General features: G+C 41.0%; 1 protein-coding gene across 5 annotated transcripts; it reads right to left on the bottom strand.

The window, feature by feature from the left end:
- Window positions 1-1,667: 1,667 nt before the first annotated feature.
- LOC115192935 (fatty acid desaturase 2-like) lies at window positions 1,668-15,382 on the bottom strand. Of its 5 annotated transcripts, none has more exons than XM_029751895.1 (14): window positions 15,268-15,382; window positions 14,633-14,735; window positions 12,433-12,744; window positions 11,493-11,603; window positions 9,129-9,326; window positions 6,621-6,722; window positions 6,153-6,278; window positions 4,830-4,890; window positions 4,625-4,701; window positions 4,241-4,338; window positions 2,620-2,716; window positions 2,303-2,382; window positions 1,868-1,993; window positions 1,668-1,736 (listed from the first exon to the last, which is right to left on the bottom strand). In XM_029751895.1, exons 3-14 carry the CDS (start codon window positions 12,667-12,669, stop codon window positions 1,685-1,687), a joined length of 1,365 nt encoding a protein of 454 aa, XP_029607755.1. In that variant the 5' UTR covers window positions 12,670-12,744; window positions 14,633-14,735; window positions 15,268-15,382; the 3' UTR covers window positions 1,668-1,684. The 5 variants fall into 5 exon arrangements, with proteins under 5 accessions (XP_029607755.1, XP_029607758.1, XP_029607756.1 ...); XM_029751898.1 differs by having other exon boundaries at window positions 11,493-11,558; XM_029751896.1 differs by lacking the exons at window positions 14,633-14,735; window positions 15,268-15,382 and adding an exon at window positions 12,834-12,940.
- Window positions 15,383-20,993: the final 5,611 nt, after the last annotated feature.

Raw genomic sequence — 20,993 nt, 5'->3', positions numbered from 1 at the left:
TCAAGCTTTGTGGACAATGCTCTTTTTTTGTTTTAAGTTGGTAATCACACACAGAGTAATCTGAAGTAGTGGAGAGTAGATAACTGGTTTTTAAATGTTTAACCCAGTGTCTTTTTTTTAAGGATATGATTCATGTAGTTGTGTAAATACAGCTAATTGGTGGTATAGAATTGGGAGAGAAAGTCTTCATTTTAAAAACGTAGTTTTTGTTAAATTTGTTCTATACTACTGTTGTGGAAAACATGATACAAAAGATTAGGCAGACACTAATTGAATTGTATAATAGTGAATCTTTAATACATATGAGCAGCTGCAAGTTAGGTCTCTCTCTGGTTGCAGTCAGGAAAGAAGCTCTAAGAGTAATTGGCTATATGTCCCTTATATAATGGGAGGTGATCATACAATCAAATTGTTTACACAACAGTTATTTCATACAAAGCAACAGTTCCATCACAGAACAGAGCATTAAGCCTTGAGAAGATCCAACAGCACACCCCAATTCTGCCACCGCAGTAACTGTACCTTACTACAATGTTTGTTGTTGTAATAAATATAAGAAATAGCCAAAGAATAATGCGAAAGTAGATTATCATTAAGTATCAACCTGTTTCTTTTGTCTAAGGAAAAAGAAAAACAAGACAAAGAGTTTTATTCTAGTCTGATTCTTACAGAAGAGAAATCCATTCGCTTCTGCCTTCAAAAACAGGTCCATGGACAGACTGAGCACAATGGAGGGGGGGGCGGTAGATTACTGCCAAAATGTTGTAACCGCAGCAACCTATCTCCATAGAGCTCCCCTTAGTGTACAGATGTAAACTAACAACCATACTTTACAGAGCAATAGCTCAGCCACATAATCTAGGATCGTTTTCAATAGGGCATATTGTAGCAAAACGTTTTGCAACGGACAACAGAAAAATCGATATTCCTATTGGACAATTTCAGGTTCTACCTCCTTGTTTCAAAACGTTTTCTCTCAACTGAACACGACCCTGAACTCAGTGAAGGCAACTCACATTCACAGAACTGTGTCCGTCCTGTCGTTGATTGACATGATAGTCTTGTACTCAAATAATACTAAAAAAGGTATTTAAAAAAAAAAATGACAATGCAAATTTTACAGTGTATAAAGACATGTTTGAAAACTCGGTTAACACTATACTATGGTAGAAAATACCGCACAGCAATGTAACCCACACAGTGATATCACCACCACACAGACAGGCCACTCAGATATAATACAGAATATTTGTATTTTTGTATTAATTAAGATTCTCATCAACAGCTACTCTTCCTGGGGTCCAAACAAGGTTAAAACAGTGACATCTGAACAACATCATCAAATAACACAATACATTATTACATTATTACTCTACTATGTAGTATTATATGTAGTAGTAGTATACTATATAGTCCCTGTACATTAAAGTACTCTGTCTGGTAGGCAGTTTTAAGATGGGGGTGGGGGGGGTTCACCACAGACATCAAGTTTGACATGCAGACCTGTGCACTGTGATTGAGGTTTTTTTTAAAAGATGATTTACGCTTGAGCTAACATCCACGCTGTTTGCAGCGATCATTATCAACACAAACGTCTAGGAAATGTCCATTTTTCAATCTATCTCTGTTCGCAGGTTGTTCATCTGCGATGGATTTAAAATCCCGTCCAGAGTCAGGAAGGGATTTATTTATGGAGATATGCATCCAGCCACAGATCCCCTGACTTCTTCAGTGACCTGGAGAAGAACAAAGGTGGATAACAAACCAGGTAAATCACATAGGAAACTGAGAGCAGCAGGTATCACCTTATGATGTACAATCTATTCCCAGAGGATAGCACTTAAAAATATTCATTTAAACACTTTACCTGACAACATCAATGATGCCTTTCTTCAAAGTCTTGACCTGATAGGGAACTCCATGTTTCTCACACAAAGCACGGACCAGAGGAGCCACCAGGTGGTAGTTATGACGGGGCATGGTAGGAAACAGACTGGGAGACAGAGATTAGAGAAAGAGGCAGAGAGAGAGTGGGGGGGAGGAGGAAGGAGAGAGTAGACGCTATCAGAGTTTTTCAGAGAAACCTCCGTTTCTGAGTAGGATTGTATCGATATTGTATCTAAACACTATTACTAGGTAGAGTAATTAGTACAAACAACTGTTAAGTTATATTTAAGATCAAATGAAGCTGAATACTGCTTAAACTATAATTTTAGTATGTCAGTGACCTGATAAATGACCATATAAATACAGTATATACTGTTGACAGACAACAGTAAGGTGGGATATTTGTTCCACTTACTGGTGTTCAATCTGAAAGTTGAGGTGTCCACTGAACCAGTCGTTGAAGGTTGACTGTTCAATGTTGCAAGTAGCGCTCAACTAAGACCACAGAAAGAGACACGTTATAGCTCCCTCTGCTGGAGAACTACGGATGGCACAGCCCCAGAAAACACTCCTGGGCCTGTATTCAGGACTGCTGTTACAGGATCAGTTTAGCCTTTTAAGATGATAATGAATAGGAATGTAAGGACAGGGGGGACCTGATCCTAGATCAGCCCTCCTACTCCAAGACACTGTGTATATGGACCCAGTTGTCTCGTAATGATGACATGTTACCTGCATGGTGAGCCAGTCCTGGTGTCTCTCATGATCCATCTCCATAGGAAGGTGATTCATCTGGGTCACCCATACAAACCAGTGGCTTTCCAAAAACCTACATATACAGTACAATATTCACAATACAATTATTCAGCCACAATATTATGTGAAATTCTTACATCAAGCACATCATTGTGTTGTTTTATAATACTTAAGATCAGGGCTCTCCAACCCTGTTCTTGGAGAGATACCCTCCTGTAGGTTTTAACTCCAACCCTGTTCTTGGAGAGATACCCTCCTGTAGGTTTTAACTCCAACCCTGTTCCTGGAGAGATACCCTCCTGTAGGTTTTAACTCCAACCCTGTTCCTGGAGAGATACCCTCCTCTAGGTTTTAACTCCAACCCTGTTCCTTGAGAGATACCCTCCTGTAGGTTTTAACTCCAACCCTGTTCCTGGAGAGATACCCTCCTGTAGGTTTTAACTCCAACCCTGTTCCTGGAGAGATACACTCCTGTAGGTTTTAACTCCAACCCTGTTCCTGGAGAGATACCCTCCTGTAGGTTTTAACTCCAACCCTGTTCCTGGAGAGATACCCTCCTCTAGGTTTTAACTCCAACCCTGTTCCTTGAGAGATACCCTCCTGTAGGTTTTAACTCCAACCCTGTTCCTGGAGAGATACCCTCCTGTAGGTTTTAACTCCAACCCCAGGTTAATCTCATCAACTAGCTAATTATTAGAATCAGGTGTGCTAGTTTAGGGTTGGAGTGAAAACAGGACAGTATCTCTCCAACACCTCTCATCAGCCTGAGAACACCATCCCCATGCTGTGGGGATGTTTTTCATCTGCGGGGACTTTGAAACTGGTCAGAATTGAAGGAATGATGGATGGTGCTAAATACAGGGAAAGTCTTGAGGGAAATCTGCTTCAGTCTTCCAGAAATTTGAGACTGGGACATAGGTTCACCTTCCAGCAGGACAATGACCCTTAGCATACTGCTAAAGCAACACTTGAGTGGTTTAAGGGGAAACATTTACGTCTTGGAATGGCCTAGTCAAAGCCCATACCTCAATCCAATTGAGAATCTGTGGAATGACTGAAAGATTGCTGTACATCAGCAGAACCCAACCAACTTGAAGGAGCTGGAGCAGTTTTGCCTTGAAGAATGGGCAAAAATTCCAGTGACTAGATGTGCCAAGCTTATAGAGACATACCCCAAGAGACTTGCAGCTGTAATTGCTGCAAAAGGTGTCTCTACAAAGTATTGGATTTGGGGGGGTGAATAGTTATGCATGTTGAAGTTTTACGTTTTTTTGTCTAATTTCTTGTTTGTTTCACAATATAAAATATTTTGCATCTTCAAAGTGGTAGGCATGTTGTGTAAATCAAATGAAACAAAATCCCCAAAAATGTATTTTAATTCCATTTTGTAAGGCAACAAAATATGAAAAATGCCAAGGGGGTGAATACTTTCGCAAGCCGCTGTACAGGATGGTTGCTCTCCAGGAACAGGGTTGGAGAGCCCCGCTGTAGATCATTTGAATACAATTAATGAATCAGCGAATGAGTGAGTGAGTTAGCGAACCAGTGAATGAATGAATGAATTCATCTTTGAGCTCCCTCTCAGTTCATACTTTACCTGACGAAGGTGATCAATGCTACTGAGCCAAAGAGACCAAAGAAGGGATAGTAACAGCAGAAGAAGCGAAGGTAGAAACTCATCGACCACGCCAGATCCTTTACAGGAGACAAAGATTGGTATTAGGCCAGACATTATCAAAGCAACAATTATCACACCTGGGGTTCCTACCAAAGCAACAATCATCACACCTGGGGATCCTACCAAAGCAACAATCATCACACCTGGGGTTCCTACCAAAGCAACATTTATCACATCTGGTGAACAAGGATTTAGTGCCCCCAGGTGTTAGCACAGTCATATCATTACTCTCTCATGGAAGCCTTATGTTCCAGATGGGAATGATGAGGATTAAGTCTACATTTATTTGGTATGAAATCTCACCACCCAGTCCTGTCGTAAAAACATGGTCCGCAATATCTGGATGTGGAAATACACTGGAATAAGTAGTGGAGGTCCAACTGAAAGACAGAAGGAAAATATTGGTATTACATACATACATCAGTGGTCTATATTTTACTTCTATGTGTTCAATGGAAGTTGATGTGATTTATATACAGAAATCCATGAAACGTGTTCAGAAACTTACTGAGGAAGAAGTACTGGTGTTGGTGATGGTAGGGCATGTACTTCAACTTCTTTATACCATACTGCAATAGACAGAGACAAGGAGTCAGATGGATCTTACTTCAGAGTACTACCTAAGTAGTTTTGGGGGTATCTGTACTTTACTTTACTATTTATATTTTTGACAACTTTTACTTTTACTTCACTACATTCCTGATGAAAATAATATACGTTTTACTCCATACATTTTCCATGACACCCAAAAATACTAGTTACATTTTGAATGCTTAGCAGGAGGGGAAAATGGTCCAATTCACACTCTTGTCATGAGAACACATGGTTGTCCCTACTGCCTCTGATCTAGCTGACTCACTAAACACACATGCTGTCACGGGTGTCGTAGGGTTTAGACCAAGACGCAGCGGGAAAATGTATACTCATCTTCTTTTATTAATGGACAAAGAAGGAAAACCAAAAACACGACGACAAAGAACAGGCCGGTAAGGCACAAAGCTATACACAGCAACAATCTCCCACAAAATCCCATGACAAAAACACTCCTAAATATAGGACCTTCAATCAGAGACAACGATAGACAGCTGCCTCCAATTGAAGGCCCCAATCCCCATTACCAAAACATAGAAATACAAACACCTAGACAGAACATAGAAAAACTAACATAGAACAATAACCAAAACCCTGGACTAATAAATCAAATACCCCTCTACCTAAATACATAGCCCGAACCATATAAACCAAATAACCCCTCTACATGAACACATACACAAACACACCCTGAACCACATAAAACAAATACCCTCTGCCACGTCCTGACCAAACTACAAGAACAAATAAGCCCTTTACTGGTCAGGATGTGACACATGCATCGTATGTAAATGATGTCTGAGAATGCCCCTGGCTATCCATACATTTTCAAAACAAGAAAATGGTGCCATCTGGTTTATTTTATATAAGGAATTTGAAATTATTTTTACTTTTACTTTTGATTCTTAAGTATATTTTAGCAGTTACATTTACTTTTGATACTTAAGTATATTTTTAACCAAATACTTGTAGACTTTTACTCAAGTGGGATTTTAGTGGGTGACTTTCACTTTTACTTGAGTCATTTTCTATTAAGGTATCTTTACTTTTACTCAAGTATGAGAATTGGGTACTTTTTCCACCTCTGGTAATTTCATGAATATTACATTAATTTAATGAACTACTACATGAATATTTAGATTATTATTCAAATATGACATGGAGTCAGATGGGTCATAAAGCACTAAGGTTGTGGGTCCAGTTGGGGCAGAGTTCACAAATATAATATATTGATAACTACCTCTACAGGCTGTGTGTCTCCCAGGACGAAGACATGCAGTGAGTTGACATCAGGATCTTTACTAAACACGTTGGGCTTAGCGTGGTGCTGGAAGTGACGATGGTTCCACCAGTTCGCAGAGGCACCCTGGAAACACACAGCTAATGTTACTTATTAATGGTACACACAATTACACTTACTGTAACTTACAACTGTTGGACACTACACGAAGTAAGGCTAATGTATAGCAGTCAACTTGGAAATGTAACACTGGTGAATGTGGGAAAGTGAAAGGGAAAAGTTTCCTGAACAAAGATTTAACATAGTCCTGGAGTAAAATGTACTTTCAAAGGAGATCATCCATTGAGAATGGTTTTCAGTCTAGAACTAGGTTTAAACTATGTCCGGGTTAACTTATCCAAAGAGTAGCAGAAGATCAGCCTAAAGAAACAGTAATGTCAAATGTCCAACCATTGTCCAGTAGCCTACCTTTAGGTGTCCAATGACAAACTTTTGCAGTACGTGATTCCAACTGGATTTCTTGAAGACTGACAGGTGGCCGAAGTCATGCTGCAGCCAGCTAGCTTGGGCCTGAGAGGGAAAAAGAAAGGCAGATTTTGAATGGTGTCTGACCTTAACCTTAATCCTAACCTCATCCCCTAACCTTAACCCTAACCTAATCCCCTAACCTTAACCTAATCCTCTAACCTTAACCCTAACCTTAACCCTAACCTAATCCTCTAACCTAATCCTCTAACCTAATCCCCTAACCTTAACCCTAACCTAATCCCCTAACCTTAACCCTAACCTAATCCCCTAACCTTAGCCCTAACCTAATCCTCTAACCTTAACCCTAACCCGCTAACCTTAACCCTAACCTAATCCCCTAACCTTAACCCTAACCTTAACCCTAACCTAATCCCCTAACCTTAGCCCTAACCTTAACCCTAACCTGATACCCTAACCTAATCCTCTAACCTTAACCCTAACCTAATCCCCTAACCTTAACCCTAACCCCCTAACCTTAACCCTAACCTAATCCCCTAACCTTAACCCTAACCTTAACCCTAATCTAATCCCCTAACCTTAACCCTAACCTTAACCCTAACCTAATCCCCTAACCATAGCCCTAACCTTAACCCTAACCTTAACCCTAACCCAATCCTCTAACCTTAACCCTAACCTAATCCCCTAACCTTAACCCTAACCCCCTAACCTTAACCCTAACATAATCCCCTAACCTTAACCCTAACCTTAACCCTAACCTAATCCCCTAACCTTAACCCTAACCTTAACCCTAACCTGATCCCCTAACCTTAACCCTAACCTAATCCTCTAACCTTAACCCTAACCTAATCCCCTAACTTTAACCCTAACCTAATCCCCTAACCTTAACCCTAACCTTAACCCTAACCTAATCCCCTAACCTTAACCCTAACCCCCTAACCTTAACCCTAACCTAATCCCCTAACCTTAACCCTAACCTTAACCCTAACCTTAACCCTAACCTAATCCTCTAACCTTAACCCTAACCTAATCCCCTAACCTTAACCCTAACCCCCTAACCTTAACCCTAACCTAATCCCCTAACCTAAACCCTAACCTTAACCCTAACCTAATCCCCTAACCTTAACCCTAACCTTAACCCTAACCTAATCCTCTAACCTTAACCCTAACCTAATCCCCTAACCTTAACCCTAACCTAATCCCCTAACCTTAACCCTAACCCCCTAACCTTAACCTTAACCTAATCCCCTAACCTTAACCCTAACCTTAACCCTAACCTTAGTCCTAACCTTAACCCTAACCTAATCCTCTAACCTTAACCCTAACCTAATCCCCTAACTTTAACCCTAACCTAATCCCCTAACCTTAACCCTAACCTTAACTCTAACCTAATACCCTAACCTTAACCCTAACCTTAACCCTAACCTTAACCCTAACCTAATCCCCTAACCTTAACCCTAACCTTAACCCTAACCTTAACCCTAACCTAATCCCCTAACCTTAACCCTAACCTTAACCCTAACCTTAACCCTAACCTAATCCCCTAACCTTAACTCTAACCTAATCCCCTAACCTTAACTCTAACCTAATCCCCTAACCTTAACCCTAACCTAATCCCCTAACCTTAACTTTAACCCTAACCTTAATGTCACGGATCCCCCCGGTACTGCTGCTCGTTCCGTTCACCAGTTCCGGAGGTCTACATCACCGGCCATCTAGGCTTCACTGAACTGGATCATTACCACCAACCCTGGACTGTCTTGTCTCATTACGCACACCTGGTTCCCATTCCCCCTGATTAGTATGTGTATATATGTGTCCTCTGTTCTCCATTGTCCTTGTCGGTTATTGTTCCCATGTCCGTTGGTCTTGTGAGTACCTGTGCTCTGTTGTTTCGGCTTTCGTGCAGCGTGTGTTGTTATTATGGGTCTCGTCCTGTGTGTTGTTATTATGGGTCCTGTGTATTGTTATTACTGGTCTCGTCCTGTGTATTGTTATTACTGGTCTCGTCCTGTGTTGTTATTATGGGTCTCGTCCTGTGTGTTGTTATTATGGGTCCTGTGTATTGTTATTACTGGTCTCGTCCTGTGTATTGTTATTATGGGTCTCGTCCTGTGTATTGTTATTATGGGTCTCGTCCTGTGTGTTGTTATTATGGGTCCTGTGTATTGTTATTATGGGTCTCGTCCTGTGTATTGTTACTACGGGTCTCGTCCTGTGTATTTATTAGAGGTTTAACCTCGCTCTTTTGTTTGGGTTACATCCCTGTGTTTTTGTATACGTGTTTGTTTTGGGCTTCGTCCCTGTGCCTTTCATGGCATGTTGTATATTTTGGGTGGAGTAATAAAAACCCCTATTACGTATTCCTGCGCCTGTCTCCAATCATTTATACAACGTGACACTTAACCCTAACCTTCGATCCCTATGCCTAAACTTTGAATCTGCCTGTCAAATATCTTCTTGTTCTCCCTAATAATAGTGTAATGGTACCTGAGACGTGGCCAGCATGAGGGAACAGAGCAGTGTGAGGCTCCAGCTGGTCCCCCAGACCCAGAGCAGGCCCAAAGCCAGGGCCTCTAGTAGCAATATGTGGCCCAAGTAGAGGCTGAAGAACAGGAGGCGGGCACGGAGGAGACCCTCCCTCTCCACATGGTCACGCAAGGCCTGGAAGTCCTGCACCAGAGCTGCCTGTATGGGTTAGAGGTGATCAATAATCAATTAAGACGTATGAAGTAAGTCTTTCTCAATTAAACTGTCCTTGATTTGAGGACGCGAGAAATTAGAATGAGAGGAATTACAGAAAGACCAACTGTGATAGAGCAAAGTAGACGAACCAGGAGGAAGGTGGATGATGGTAGAGAGATGAGAATTGAGGGAGTGGAGGGAGGAAGAGGACAGGAGAGGGATAAGGACAGTGTAAATTGAGAAGAGAAACCTGTAGAGAAGAAGAAGAAGAGGGAGAAGAAGGGTAAGGAAATAGAAGTAACAGAAAGCTGAAGAGTAGCAGGATAAGATGTAAGACTCCTGAATAGATAAACAGACAGCGGGCAGCAGGGCATCTGGGCACATAGACAGGCTGGTATAATGTGCCCTAGTTATAGGGGCATCTGGGCACATAGACAGGCTGGTATAATGTGCCCTAGTTATAGAGGCATCTGGGCACATAGACAGGCTGGTATAATGTGCCCTAGTTATAGGGGCATCTGGGCACATAGACAGGCTGGTATAATGTGCCCTAGTTATAGGGGCATCTGGGCACATAGACAGGCTGGTATAATGTGCCCTAGTTATAGGGGCATCTGGGCACATAGACAGGCTGGTATGATGTGCCCTAGTTATAGGGGCATCTGGGCACATAGACAGGCTGGTATAATGTGCCCTAGTTATAGGAGCATCTGGGCACATAGACAGGCTGGTATAATGTGCCCTAGTTATAGGGGCATCTGGGCACGTAGACAGGCTGGTATAATGTGCCCTAGTTATAGGGGCATCTGGGCACGTAGACAGGCTGGTATAATGTGCCCTAGTTATAGGGGCATCTGGGCACGTAGACAGGCTGGTATAATGTGCCCTAGTTATAGGGGCATCTGGGCACGTAGACAGGCTGGTATAATGTGCCCTAGTTATAGGGGCATCTGGGCACGTAGACAGGCTGGTATAATGTGCCCTAGTTATAGGGGCATCTGGGCACATAGACAGGCTGGTATAATGTGCCCTAGTTATAGGGGCATCTGGGCACATAGACAGGCTGGTATAATGTGCCCTAGTTATAGAGGCATCTGGGCACATAGACAGGCTGGTATAATGTGCCCTAGTTATAGGGGCATCTGGGCACATAGACAGGCTGGTATAATGTGCCCTAGTTATAGGGGCAATCTGGGCACATAGACAGGCTGGTATAATGTGCCCTAGTTATAGGGGCATCTGGGCACATAGACAGGCTGGTATGATGTGCCCTAGTTATAGGGGCATCTGGGCACATAGACAGGCTGGTATAATGTGCCCTAGTTATAGGAGCATCTGGGCACATAGACAGGCTGGTATAATGTGCCCTAGTTATAGGGGCATCTGGGCACGTAGACAGGCTGGTATAATGTGCCCTAGTTATAGGGGCATCTGGGCACGTAGACAGGCTGGTATAATGTGCCCTAGTTATAGGGGCATCTGGGCACGTAGACAGGCTGGTATAATGTGCCCTAGTTATAGGGGCATCTGGGCACGTAGACAGGCTGGTATAATGTGCCCTAGTTATAGGGGCATCTGGGCACGTAGACAGGCTGGTATAATGTGCCCTAGTTATAGGGGCAGGCTGGTATAATGTGCCCTAGTTATAGGGGCATCTGGGCACATAGACAGGCTGGTATAATGTGCCCTAGTTATAGGGGCATCTGGGCACATAGACAGGCTGGTATAATGTGCCCTAGTTATAGGGGCATCTGGGCACATAGACAGGCTGGTATAATGTGCCCTAGTTATAGGGGCATCTGGGCACATAGACAGGCTGGTATAATGTGCCCTAGTTATAGTAGATGACTGAAGATTACACACTACTTCTCTAGGAGGTAAATCTTGTCTTGAAATATCTTCATCCACACCACACTCTGACACATTGTAGAAAGTAACATTCGGCACAGCATTCTGTCTGAGAAGCATGGAATTCCCTATCAGCCAGAGAAAGACAGGCCTCACATTGGTCCCTGGGTCCCTACCTAAACCTACAGTATGTTAGAGTGGGCGTGGGGCTATGTCAGAGGGAGAGACGCTCTAGGCTTCACATTCTATGTTTCATTATGTAGCCTACAACGATGTATGTTATGTAGAGGGAGAGAGAGAGAGAAAGATGGGCCTCCTCACATTTTTCCCCTGGTCCTGGCTGGGCTCTGTCGGTGCCAGCTCTCCAATCAGCAACGGCTTCAGAAACTTCCTGACAAAATTAGGATCAGGATGGAATGCGGAAAATGCGTCCTAGAAATTAGAGACATAGATTCATCTATGTTGTTTAAGAGAAATACATACAAATCTCCTCTCAGTAAAAAAAGTGAGTGTACAAAACATTAAGAACTCTTTCCATGATATAGACTGACCAGGTGAATCCAGGTGAAAGCTATGATCTCTTATTGATGTCACCTGATGAAGGGGAGGAGACAGGATAAAGAAGTATTTTTTTTAGCCTTGAGACAATTGAGACATGGATTGTGTATGTGTGCCTTTCAGAGGGTGAATGGGCAAAACAAAATATTTAAGTGCTTTTGAACGGGGTATGGTAGTAGGTTCCAGGCGCACCGGGTTTGTTTTCAAGAACTGCAACGCTGCTGGGTTTTTCACGCTCAACAGTTTCCCGTGTGTATCAAGAATGGTCCACCACCTAAAAGGACATCCAGCCAACTTGACACAACTGTGGGAAGCATTGAAGTCAAAATGGGCCAGCATCCCTGTGGAACGCTTTTGACACCTTGTAGAGTCCATGTCCTGACTAATTGAGGCTGTTCTGAGGGCAAAAGGGGGTGCAACTCAATATTAGGAAGGTGTTCCTAATGATTTGTACACTCAGTGTAGGTTTGTATTGTCTCTAAGTAAAAATGTATGATGATTCATTCATGGTTAAGAGATTATCGTGATATTAGGATCCAGCAACGATCCACTAACAACTAGTGTAATATGTCATACAGTCATAATGTACGATCCACAAACTAGTGTAATATGTCATACCTACAACATTATAACATTTTCAAAAAGTCTTCCTGGAAAAGCTTGAGAACATTTGACCAACAACTTCCATAGTTAGGCTACTGACCGTGGCATCTTCTCCAGCAAAGTGACTGATGACCCTGATGCCCCCCGGGTGTCTCTTCGCCCACTGGGTAATATTATAGACCTTCCTGTCGATGACCAACCACTGGTCGCCTCTGTGGGAGTGCCTCTGGACCTCTTCCCAGGTGTAGACTGCACTGCCACCTCGCCCTCCACCGGGCCCAACCACGCCACCCTTAGCCGGCTCGCTTGACTCCGTCTGCTGGCCTCCGCCCCCCATCCTCGGTTCTCTCTGCTCCACTCACACCGTCGCTGTGTCAGCTACGCTCTGTCCAGTCTGTCCACCTGAAGCACACTGAGGACCAGTCAAATGCAACGTACAGAGAGGAAGTCAGGGAATGGAATCAGAATCAGATGATGCTGTCTGAGCCAAGTCACACCTACATGGTGAAATGGTGTGATTCTTCTGCAGGTTGATGTTTACTGGGATGAGTCTCGTCCTGGAGGCAGAACTGAGAGATTTCAACTTGATGGACCAGAAGTCCAAATTTGCTATATTGTAAAAATTCATGAAAACAAACAGACTTCATTTGTGACCCGTTTCAGGAAGCTCGGCGTATGTCAAACGTCACTACTTCACAAGAGAGTCATTTGAAGATCTTTTAAAAAATTATTAAAAAATCCATGTATACAGGTAAGAGTTTAGCTACATTTTCAGATATTATCAGTTTTATATTTGGTCAAAAAGTCATTTTCATTGCAAGTTAAAGCATACTGTTAGCTAGCTAGCGAACGTTAGCCTGCTGGCTTGCAAGCTAACGTTACGTGTCATAATATTATTCGAATCAGAAACTCCTTTTCATTGCTAGTTATAGCCTAATTTTAGCTAGCTAACTAACATTGAACCTAGTTGGTTAGCTTTAGCTACCTGCAGATTCATACTACAGCTATGACAATATTTGTATTGGTGGTAGTATGAGTTGGGATTATTCCGGTTCATTGTTTAGCTAGCTACATGTCTAAACAAGCCTCAGATGATTACATGACCCATCAAGTTCACCAGGTGTGTCTGGGGGGTGATTACAGCCATCTATTGTATTTCATGAACATGTGTACATGTCTAGACAATAGTGACCCATCCACTTAGCTAGATGTGTCTGGGGTTATAGTTTTTCCTTCTCATGACACATCAATTTAGACAAGTGTGTCTGTGTAAGCATCATCTAATATTTATAAAATATTTTTATCTGGACACTTTCTGTTTTTGATATTGCTACTATACAAATATGCAAGTAACCATTTCCCTGTACCATTTACACCTGTATCCTATATATATATATATATATATATATATATCCTATATCCTGTATCCTATGTATGTGACAAATCAACTTAGATTTTATTTGATATAGTGTGTGTTTACCAGAGATGGTAATGTGAAGAACAACATGACCTGCACCAAAGTCAGACTAGGATATAGGCCAAAGACTAGATAAAAGTGTATTTTTACCTGGAGTTTTTTCCTTATGGTAGGCTACTACTTTCCCCACTTTTATTCTTGAAATCTTTGGTTGTTTACTACACTACTCACTCTGTTTAGCACATGGCCTCAGGTGTGAATCCTTAAAGAGATGGGTGGGGCTAAGGCTTAAGAGGGTGTGAATGGTGCTGAATGGGGGTAGACAAAGAAGAGCTCTCCAGCAGGTGAACCAAAACATTCAAGGACCATTTTCTCAAAAGTGGGGTTACAAGTTCATCAACTTTCAAAGCAAAATTACTTTCCCATTGTTCCTCAACTGTAGTGTATGATATACAGTTTTCTAGCTCTGAGTCTCTACCTTTATCCAATGTAAAAAAACACAATGTAAAATGTTGTTACATCTTTTATTTATTTATGTAACCTTTATTTAACTAGGCAAGTCTGCTAAGAACAAATTCATATTTACAATGATGGCCTACCAAAAGGAAAAAGGCCTCCTGCGGGGACGGGGTCTGGGATTAAAGATACAAATATATAAAATAAAAATATAGGACAAAACACACATCACGACAAGAGAGACAACACAACACTACATAAAGAGAGACCTAAGACAACAATCCAGGTGATGGGTCACATTTAGGGTTAGGCATTAACGTTAGCAGTGTGGTTAAGGTTAGGTTTAAAATCTAATTGTATGACTGTGGCTGTGCCAGCTTGTGACCATTCTGCCTCCAGAACAACATTCATGATGAAAAACGCTAACCTGCGATTCTTCTGCCAGAGGGACGGGAGATGTTTTCCAGACAGCGTTGTACAACAAAATATGTTGTTCAATTGATTTGCTGAAAATATCGAATGAAGAATACCTGTAGAGGCGCAGGAATGTTAGCCAGGCTGGGTTCTGTAATTCTGGGGAGTTTCTATTCTAACAACATCGAAACCATTAAATATGTTGCTGAAAATATCTAATAACGAATACCTGTAGCATTCTGTATGGAGTTCCTATTCTAATCTAATGTTGAGCATCGATGCAATTTACCACGATGTTTATTTGTAACATTATATTAGAATAGAGACAAAGAGCATTGAAATGTTCTCATCAATAAATTACAAAGAATACGGAGATGCGCCATTGTTTAGGCATGGACTCCTCTTCCGTTCCGCATATGTTCCCCGAGTTTTATATGACACACAGTGCAAACCTTTATGAGTGTTTCATTTGAATGTCTCTATAATGACACGCATGATAAAATCTAATAGTCCGTTGTCGTGTCAGCCGTTACAGAAATCCCCAGGCTACATGACATAACATTAAATCAGACTATATTGTTATCAACAATATAACGCAATTATACAATGATGATGTGTATATAGAATGAACAGAATAGCTGCACTCACCAACATATCCAGATGTGCAATCCTCTCTCTCTTTTCCTAGCTCCTCTTATTCATAAAAATACATTCAGTTCTTTCTGATCATATATCCAATCAAATCATCAGTAGGCTACTAATATGGAGAATACAAAATATTCAAAATGCAACTATAGAATTTACACATCGTATAATGAAAACGTGGGGCAAGTAACGAGTTGTGTCGAGTTAAAAATAAAAAAGAACAGTAACACACCTCGAATGTATGTATTAAGCAATGGCAATGATTATGAAAGCGCTTAACACAATCGAGTTATATGGGGCTTCTATTCGTCGTCATTAGTGTTTCCATGTTGTGATGTTCCTCTTCTTTTCGAGAGATGAGCTTTGCGTTACGGAGAGAGAGAGAGAGAAAGAGAGAGAGAGAGAGAGAGAGAGAGAGAGAGACAGAGAGAGCGAGAGAGAGAGAGAGACACAGAGAAAGAGAGAGAGAGAGACAGAGAGACACAGAGAAAGAGAGAGAGAGAGACAGAGAGAGAGAGACACAGAGAAAGAGAGAGACAGAGAGAGAGAGACAGAGAGAGAGACACAGAGAAAGAGAAAGAGAGAGACAGAGAGAGAGAGACACAGAGAAAGAGAGAGACAGAGAGAGAGAGACAGAGAGAGAGAGACAGAGAGAGAGAGAGAGAGAGAGAGAGAGAGAGAGAGAGAGAGAGAGAGAGAGACAGAGAGAGAGAGAGAGAGAGCACCGTCACACAGGTAGGAGGAGCAGGTTTCTGTCTATAATAAGCTCCGCCTCTACACCTCAAACCACAAGTAACCAATCAGGGAACAGTAGTTGGCTCTGTCCCAAAACCGTCAATTCCCTTCAACACAAAATATTTTGGCGGCATTATCAGGGTCGTCACTAGTTACCACAGCAACAAAGTAATAAACCCCGCCTATTTCTACAGTTTATCTTCTTAAAATCTGATTTTTAACCTAAACACACCCTAACCCTAAACATAAATTAAGACCAAAAATCTAATTTTGGTTTTCATACATTTTTATGATGTAGCCCATATTTACTTTGTGGCTGTGTTAGGCTAACTAGTGACACCTATTATCAACAGGTGAGAGGGTTCATAATCATTCCGTTTTGAAGGGAATCATTTTTTAATTTTTTTAATTTAAAAAAAATAAATAAAACATTTATATTTTAATGGCGTAGTCGCTACATTGTTTTGGTGAAAATGACTGCAATAAAAAACATACATATGTTTAGCAGATGTTATTGCGGGTGTAACGAAATGCTAGCCACAATAACTGTTTTAGCTACCACTCTGATATTGGCTAAACTACTCCTACCATTGAACAGTAGACTATCAATGTGACATCCAGATTGTTAATACCAATATTGTTATTTTTAATTTTTTACCTTTTATTTAACTGGGCAATTCAGGTAAGAACAAATTCTTATTTACAATGACGGTCTACCCCGGTCCAACCCGGACGATCTCTGCCATGTTTTTGGTTAAAGGTGATGATATAGTCACTACCCGCGCTGTTCCCTGTCAACTGTCGGACATCTTGTTTCTCCAGCTCTTACTGTACCTCAGTGGAAGCAACTGATTTCGGCATTCACACCTATGTGAAGTTAGCCATAATCAGGATTAGCAACAATAGTGGAGTTTGCGGTTTGCCTTCAAAATAAAAGTCCCCCATTTGAAAGTGATGCAAACGGATTAAAATTGTGGAAACATGCCATATTTGGACTAGATAATGCTAAACAAGGTCGTAATGTTGTTATATAAATGAAACAAAAGACAATAATGAGTTAATTTGACACAAACATTTTAAAAACTGTTGAAATCACGCTGTGGATGTATCTCATCATAATTTTCCATGATGACAAAGCACATTTTCTTTTTAGTCATTTAGCAGACACTCTTATCCAGAGCTACTTACAGTAGTGAATGCATACATTTCACACATTTTTTATTTATTTTTTACTTTTTTTGTACTGGTCCCCTGTGGGAATTGAACCCACAACCCTGGCATTGCACACACAATGCTCTACCAACTGAGCCACAGGGAAGACAAATCAGGTTATTCAAATTTTTGAAGATGCGACTCAGGGATGCTGGACTTCCAGGCAGAGTTCCTCTGTCCAGTGTCTGTGTTCTTTTGCATATCTTAATCTTTTCTTTTTATTGGCCAGTCTGAGATATGGCTTTTTCTTTGCAACTCTGCCTAGAAGGTCAGCATTCTGGAGTCTCCTCTTCACTGTTGACGTTGAGACTGGTGTTTTGCGGGTACTATTTAATGAAGCTGCCAGTTGAGGACTAGTGAGGTGTCTGTTTCGCAAACTAGACACTCTAATGTACTTGTCCTCTTGCTCAGTTGTGCACCGTGGCCTCCAACTCCTCTTTCTATTCTGGTTAGAGCCAGTTTGTGCTGTTCTGTGAAGGGAGTAGTACACAACGTTGTACGACATCTAGAGTTTCTTGGCAATTTCTCACATGGAATAGCCTTCATTTCTCAGAACAAGAATAGACTGATGAGTTTCAGAAGAAAGTACTTTGTTTCTGGACATTTTGAGCCTGTAATCAAACCCATAAATGCTGATGCTCCAGATACTCAACTAGTCTAAAGAAGGACAGTTTTATTGCTTCTTTAATCAGAACATCAGTTTTCAGCTGTACTAACATAATTGCAAAAGGGTTTTCTAATGATCAATTAGCCTTTTAAAATGATAAACTTGGATTAGCTAACACAACGTGCCATTGGAACACAGGAGTGATGGTTGCTGATAATGGGCCTCTGTACGCCTATGTAGATATTCCATTAAAAATCATCTGCCGTTTCCTGCTACAATAGTCATTTACAACATTAACAATGTCTACACTGTATTTCTGATCAATTTGATGTTATTTTAATGGACAACTTTTTTTTTGCTTTTCTTTCAAAAACAAGGACATTTTTAAGTGACCCCAAACTGTTGAACGGGAGTGTAAGTATTCAGACCCTTCGCTATGAGACTCGAAATCGAGCTCAGGTGCGTCCTTTTTCCATTTATCCTCCTTGAGATGTTTCTACAACTTGATTGGAGTCCACCTGTTGTAAGTTCAATAGATTGGACATGTTTTGGAAAAGCACCCGTCACTACTGAAAATCCATAAATCCATAAATCAATAATTAAACCTCTAAGTTTTGTTTTTCATTTCAGGTAAGTTGCCTTTTTTGAATTGTCCTTCTTTTGCCAAATAGCGGCATTGGTTTGGGGCTGCTCACTGATTGGCTGTAGTGACTTTGAAATGTGTTTATAATTCCAGTTACAGTACATGATTGAAGGATCGGACCCTTTTTTACAATATTCGCCTAAAATGACCCAAATCTAACTGCCTGTAGCTCAGGACCTGAAACAAGGATATGCATATTATTGATACCATTTGAAAGGAAACACTTTGAAGTTTGTGTAAATGTGAAATTAATGTAGGAGAATATAACACATTAGATCTGGTAAAAGATAATACAAAGAAAAAAAAACATGCGTTTGAAAGGCCACATTGTATTTTTTCAGTTTAGGCGCAATTTAGATGTTGGCCACTAGATGCCAGCAGTGTGTGTGCAAAGTTTTAGACTGATTCAATGAACATTCTGTTCAAGGTGTTTTATGAAGTCTGACCAAATGTGCCTAATTGGTCAAAATATACATTTTCAAGTGCATAACTGTGCACTCTCCTCAAACAATATCATGGTATGTTTTCACTGTAATAGCTACTGTAAATCGGACAGTGCAGTTAGGTTAACAATAATTGAAGCTTTCTGCCCATATAAGACATGTCTATGTCCTGGGACATTTTCTTGTTACTTACAACCTCATGCTAATCACATTAGCGCACGTTAGCTCAACCGTCCCATGGGGGGACACCGATCCCATAGAGATTTAAAAAAATATATATAATTGAAGTTAGCCTATTTGACTGAAGCTTGAACTTTAAATGAACTGTGTTTATATTTCTTGTGAAATGATTCACACTGGAGAGATGCATTTTGATAATTAAATAGTAATTGTTTTCCCTGTGTTACAGTGGCTCTGTACATTGAGGCTTAGACAAATGACAACAGAGGGTAACACAAATGTATAAGTGCTTTCAATAAACAACTCAAAGACAATTCTTAATTCGTGCCCAAAATAGTGGTGGGTAGGGGCACAAGATAAGTGTTCTTTTAAACAGTGGCCTTTTGGAAAGTTCGCTGAAACGTCATCTTATTGTAGTCAAGTTCTTCCTGTTTCAGTTCGCAACATGATTTCAAATCTGCTTGCTAAACGCGCTGCTGAAATGCAAGTGGTTTATGGATTTTCAATTAGATTTATTAATTATGAATAAATAATTTTTGATTAATTTATTATTATTATTATTATTACCAAATGGAATAATTTGGGCCCTACCAGACAGTTACAATAACAAATGGAGGGCACTTCTCGAATGCGTACTCCGTTTGCACATATTTTGAAGCATGCATCGATGCAATCTTCAATGCAAAGAAATATGACGCAACAATGTAAATATTACTAACATTTCCTTTAAATCAATGGCGGACATTATTTAAGCAGAGAAAATACACTCCGACTTCGGAATGACGTTCTGCCCTGTTATACTATCTGATTAGCTACATTACTACGATTCACATAGAGCTAGCTCATAGTTATGAGGTAAAACATTTGCTTTGTGTATCTTGATTCATCTCTATTGGCCTGGCCCAGAAGAAGGAAGGGCCAGTCCATACTAAGTCAATAGGGCTAACTGGCTAGCTTGCTAACCATGAAGAATTGTTAACTAGCTACCAACGAAGAATGGACATCTACCTTGCGTAACATTAGTTTTAGGTAATTTTTGCCTGTTTAGCTAGCTAGCTGGCTAGCTTACGATTCAAATCAAATCAAATCAACGTTTATTTGTCACGTGCGCCGAATACAACCTTACAGTGAAATGCTTACTTACAGGCTCTAACCAATAGTAAAAAAAAAAGGTATGTGTGTGTGTGTGTGTGTGTGTGTGTGTGTGTGTGTGTGTGTGTGTGTGTGTGTGTGTGTGTGTGTGTGTGTGTGTGTGTGTGTGTGTGTAGGTAAGTAAAGAAATAAACAACAGTAAAAAGACATTTGAAAATAAGAGTAGCGAGGCTATATACAGGCACCGGTTAGTCAGGCTGATTGAGGTAGTATGTACATGTAGATATGGTTAAAGTGACTATGCATATATGATGAACAGAGAGTAGCAGTAGTGTAAAAGGAGGGTTGGCGGGTGGTGGGACACAATGCAGATAGCCCGGTTAGCCAATGTGCGGGAGCACTGGTCAGTCGGCCCAATTGAAGTAGTATGTACATGAATGTATAGTTAAAGTGACTATGCAGATATGATAAACAGAGAGTAGCAGGGGGAGGCAGGGGGGGGGGGGGCACACAATGCAAATAGTCCGGGTAGCGATTTGATTACCTGTTCAGGAGTCTTATGGCTTGGGGATAAAAACTGTTGATTCACATATATCTAGCTGATAATTATGAAGTAAAATGTTTGGTCTCTATTGTTGCCATTGTCCTGGCTGGAGGAAGGGTCAGTGAATGGGGAGGTGCAGCGTGAGGTAATACAGCAGTAATGTTTCATGTGTTCTCCACACTCTCGTCCTCACAAGAATGTACTCAAATGAACGTCCTCGGAGAATAGACTTGGAGCATGAGAGTGTGGAGCACGCTAGTATGCATATTGTGG

The sequence above is a fragment of the Salmo trutta genome, chromosome 4 (assembly GCF_901001165.1).
Source record: "Salmo trutta chromosome 4, fSalTru1.1, whole genome shotgun sequence".
Taxonomy (NCBI): domain Eukaryota; kingdom Metazoa; phylum Chordata; class Actinopteri; order Salmoniformes; family Salmonidae; genus Salmo; species Salmo trutta.
The sequence above is the reverse complement of the archived record's forward strand: the minus strand, read 5'-3'. Positions and strand labels throughout refer to the sequence as shown.

Bases quoted from the DNA above. Each gene is read 5' to 3' on its own strand.
- LOC115192935 (XM_029751895.1), bottom strand. From the start codon at position 12,669: ATGGGGGGCGGAGGCCAGCAGACGGAGTCAAGCGAGCCGGCTAAGGGT. The intron at 4,702-4,829 runs GTAAGTTTCTGA...TCTGTCTTTCAG, and splicing joins ACACCAGTACTTCTTCCTCA to TTGGACCTCCACTACTTATT. The intron at 1,737-1,867 runs GTAAAGTGTTTA...GTTCTTCTCCAG, and splicing joins GGCATCATTGATGTTGTCAG to GTCACTGAAGAAGTCAGGGG.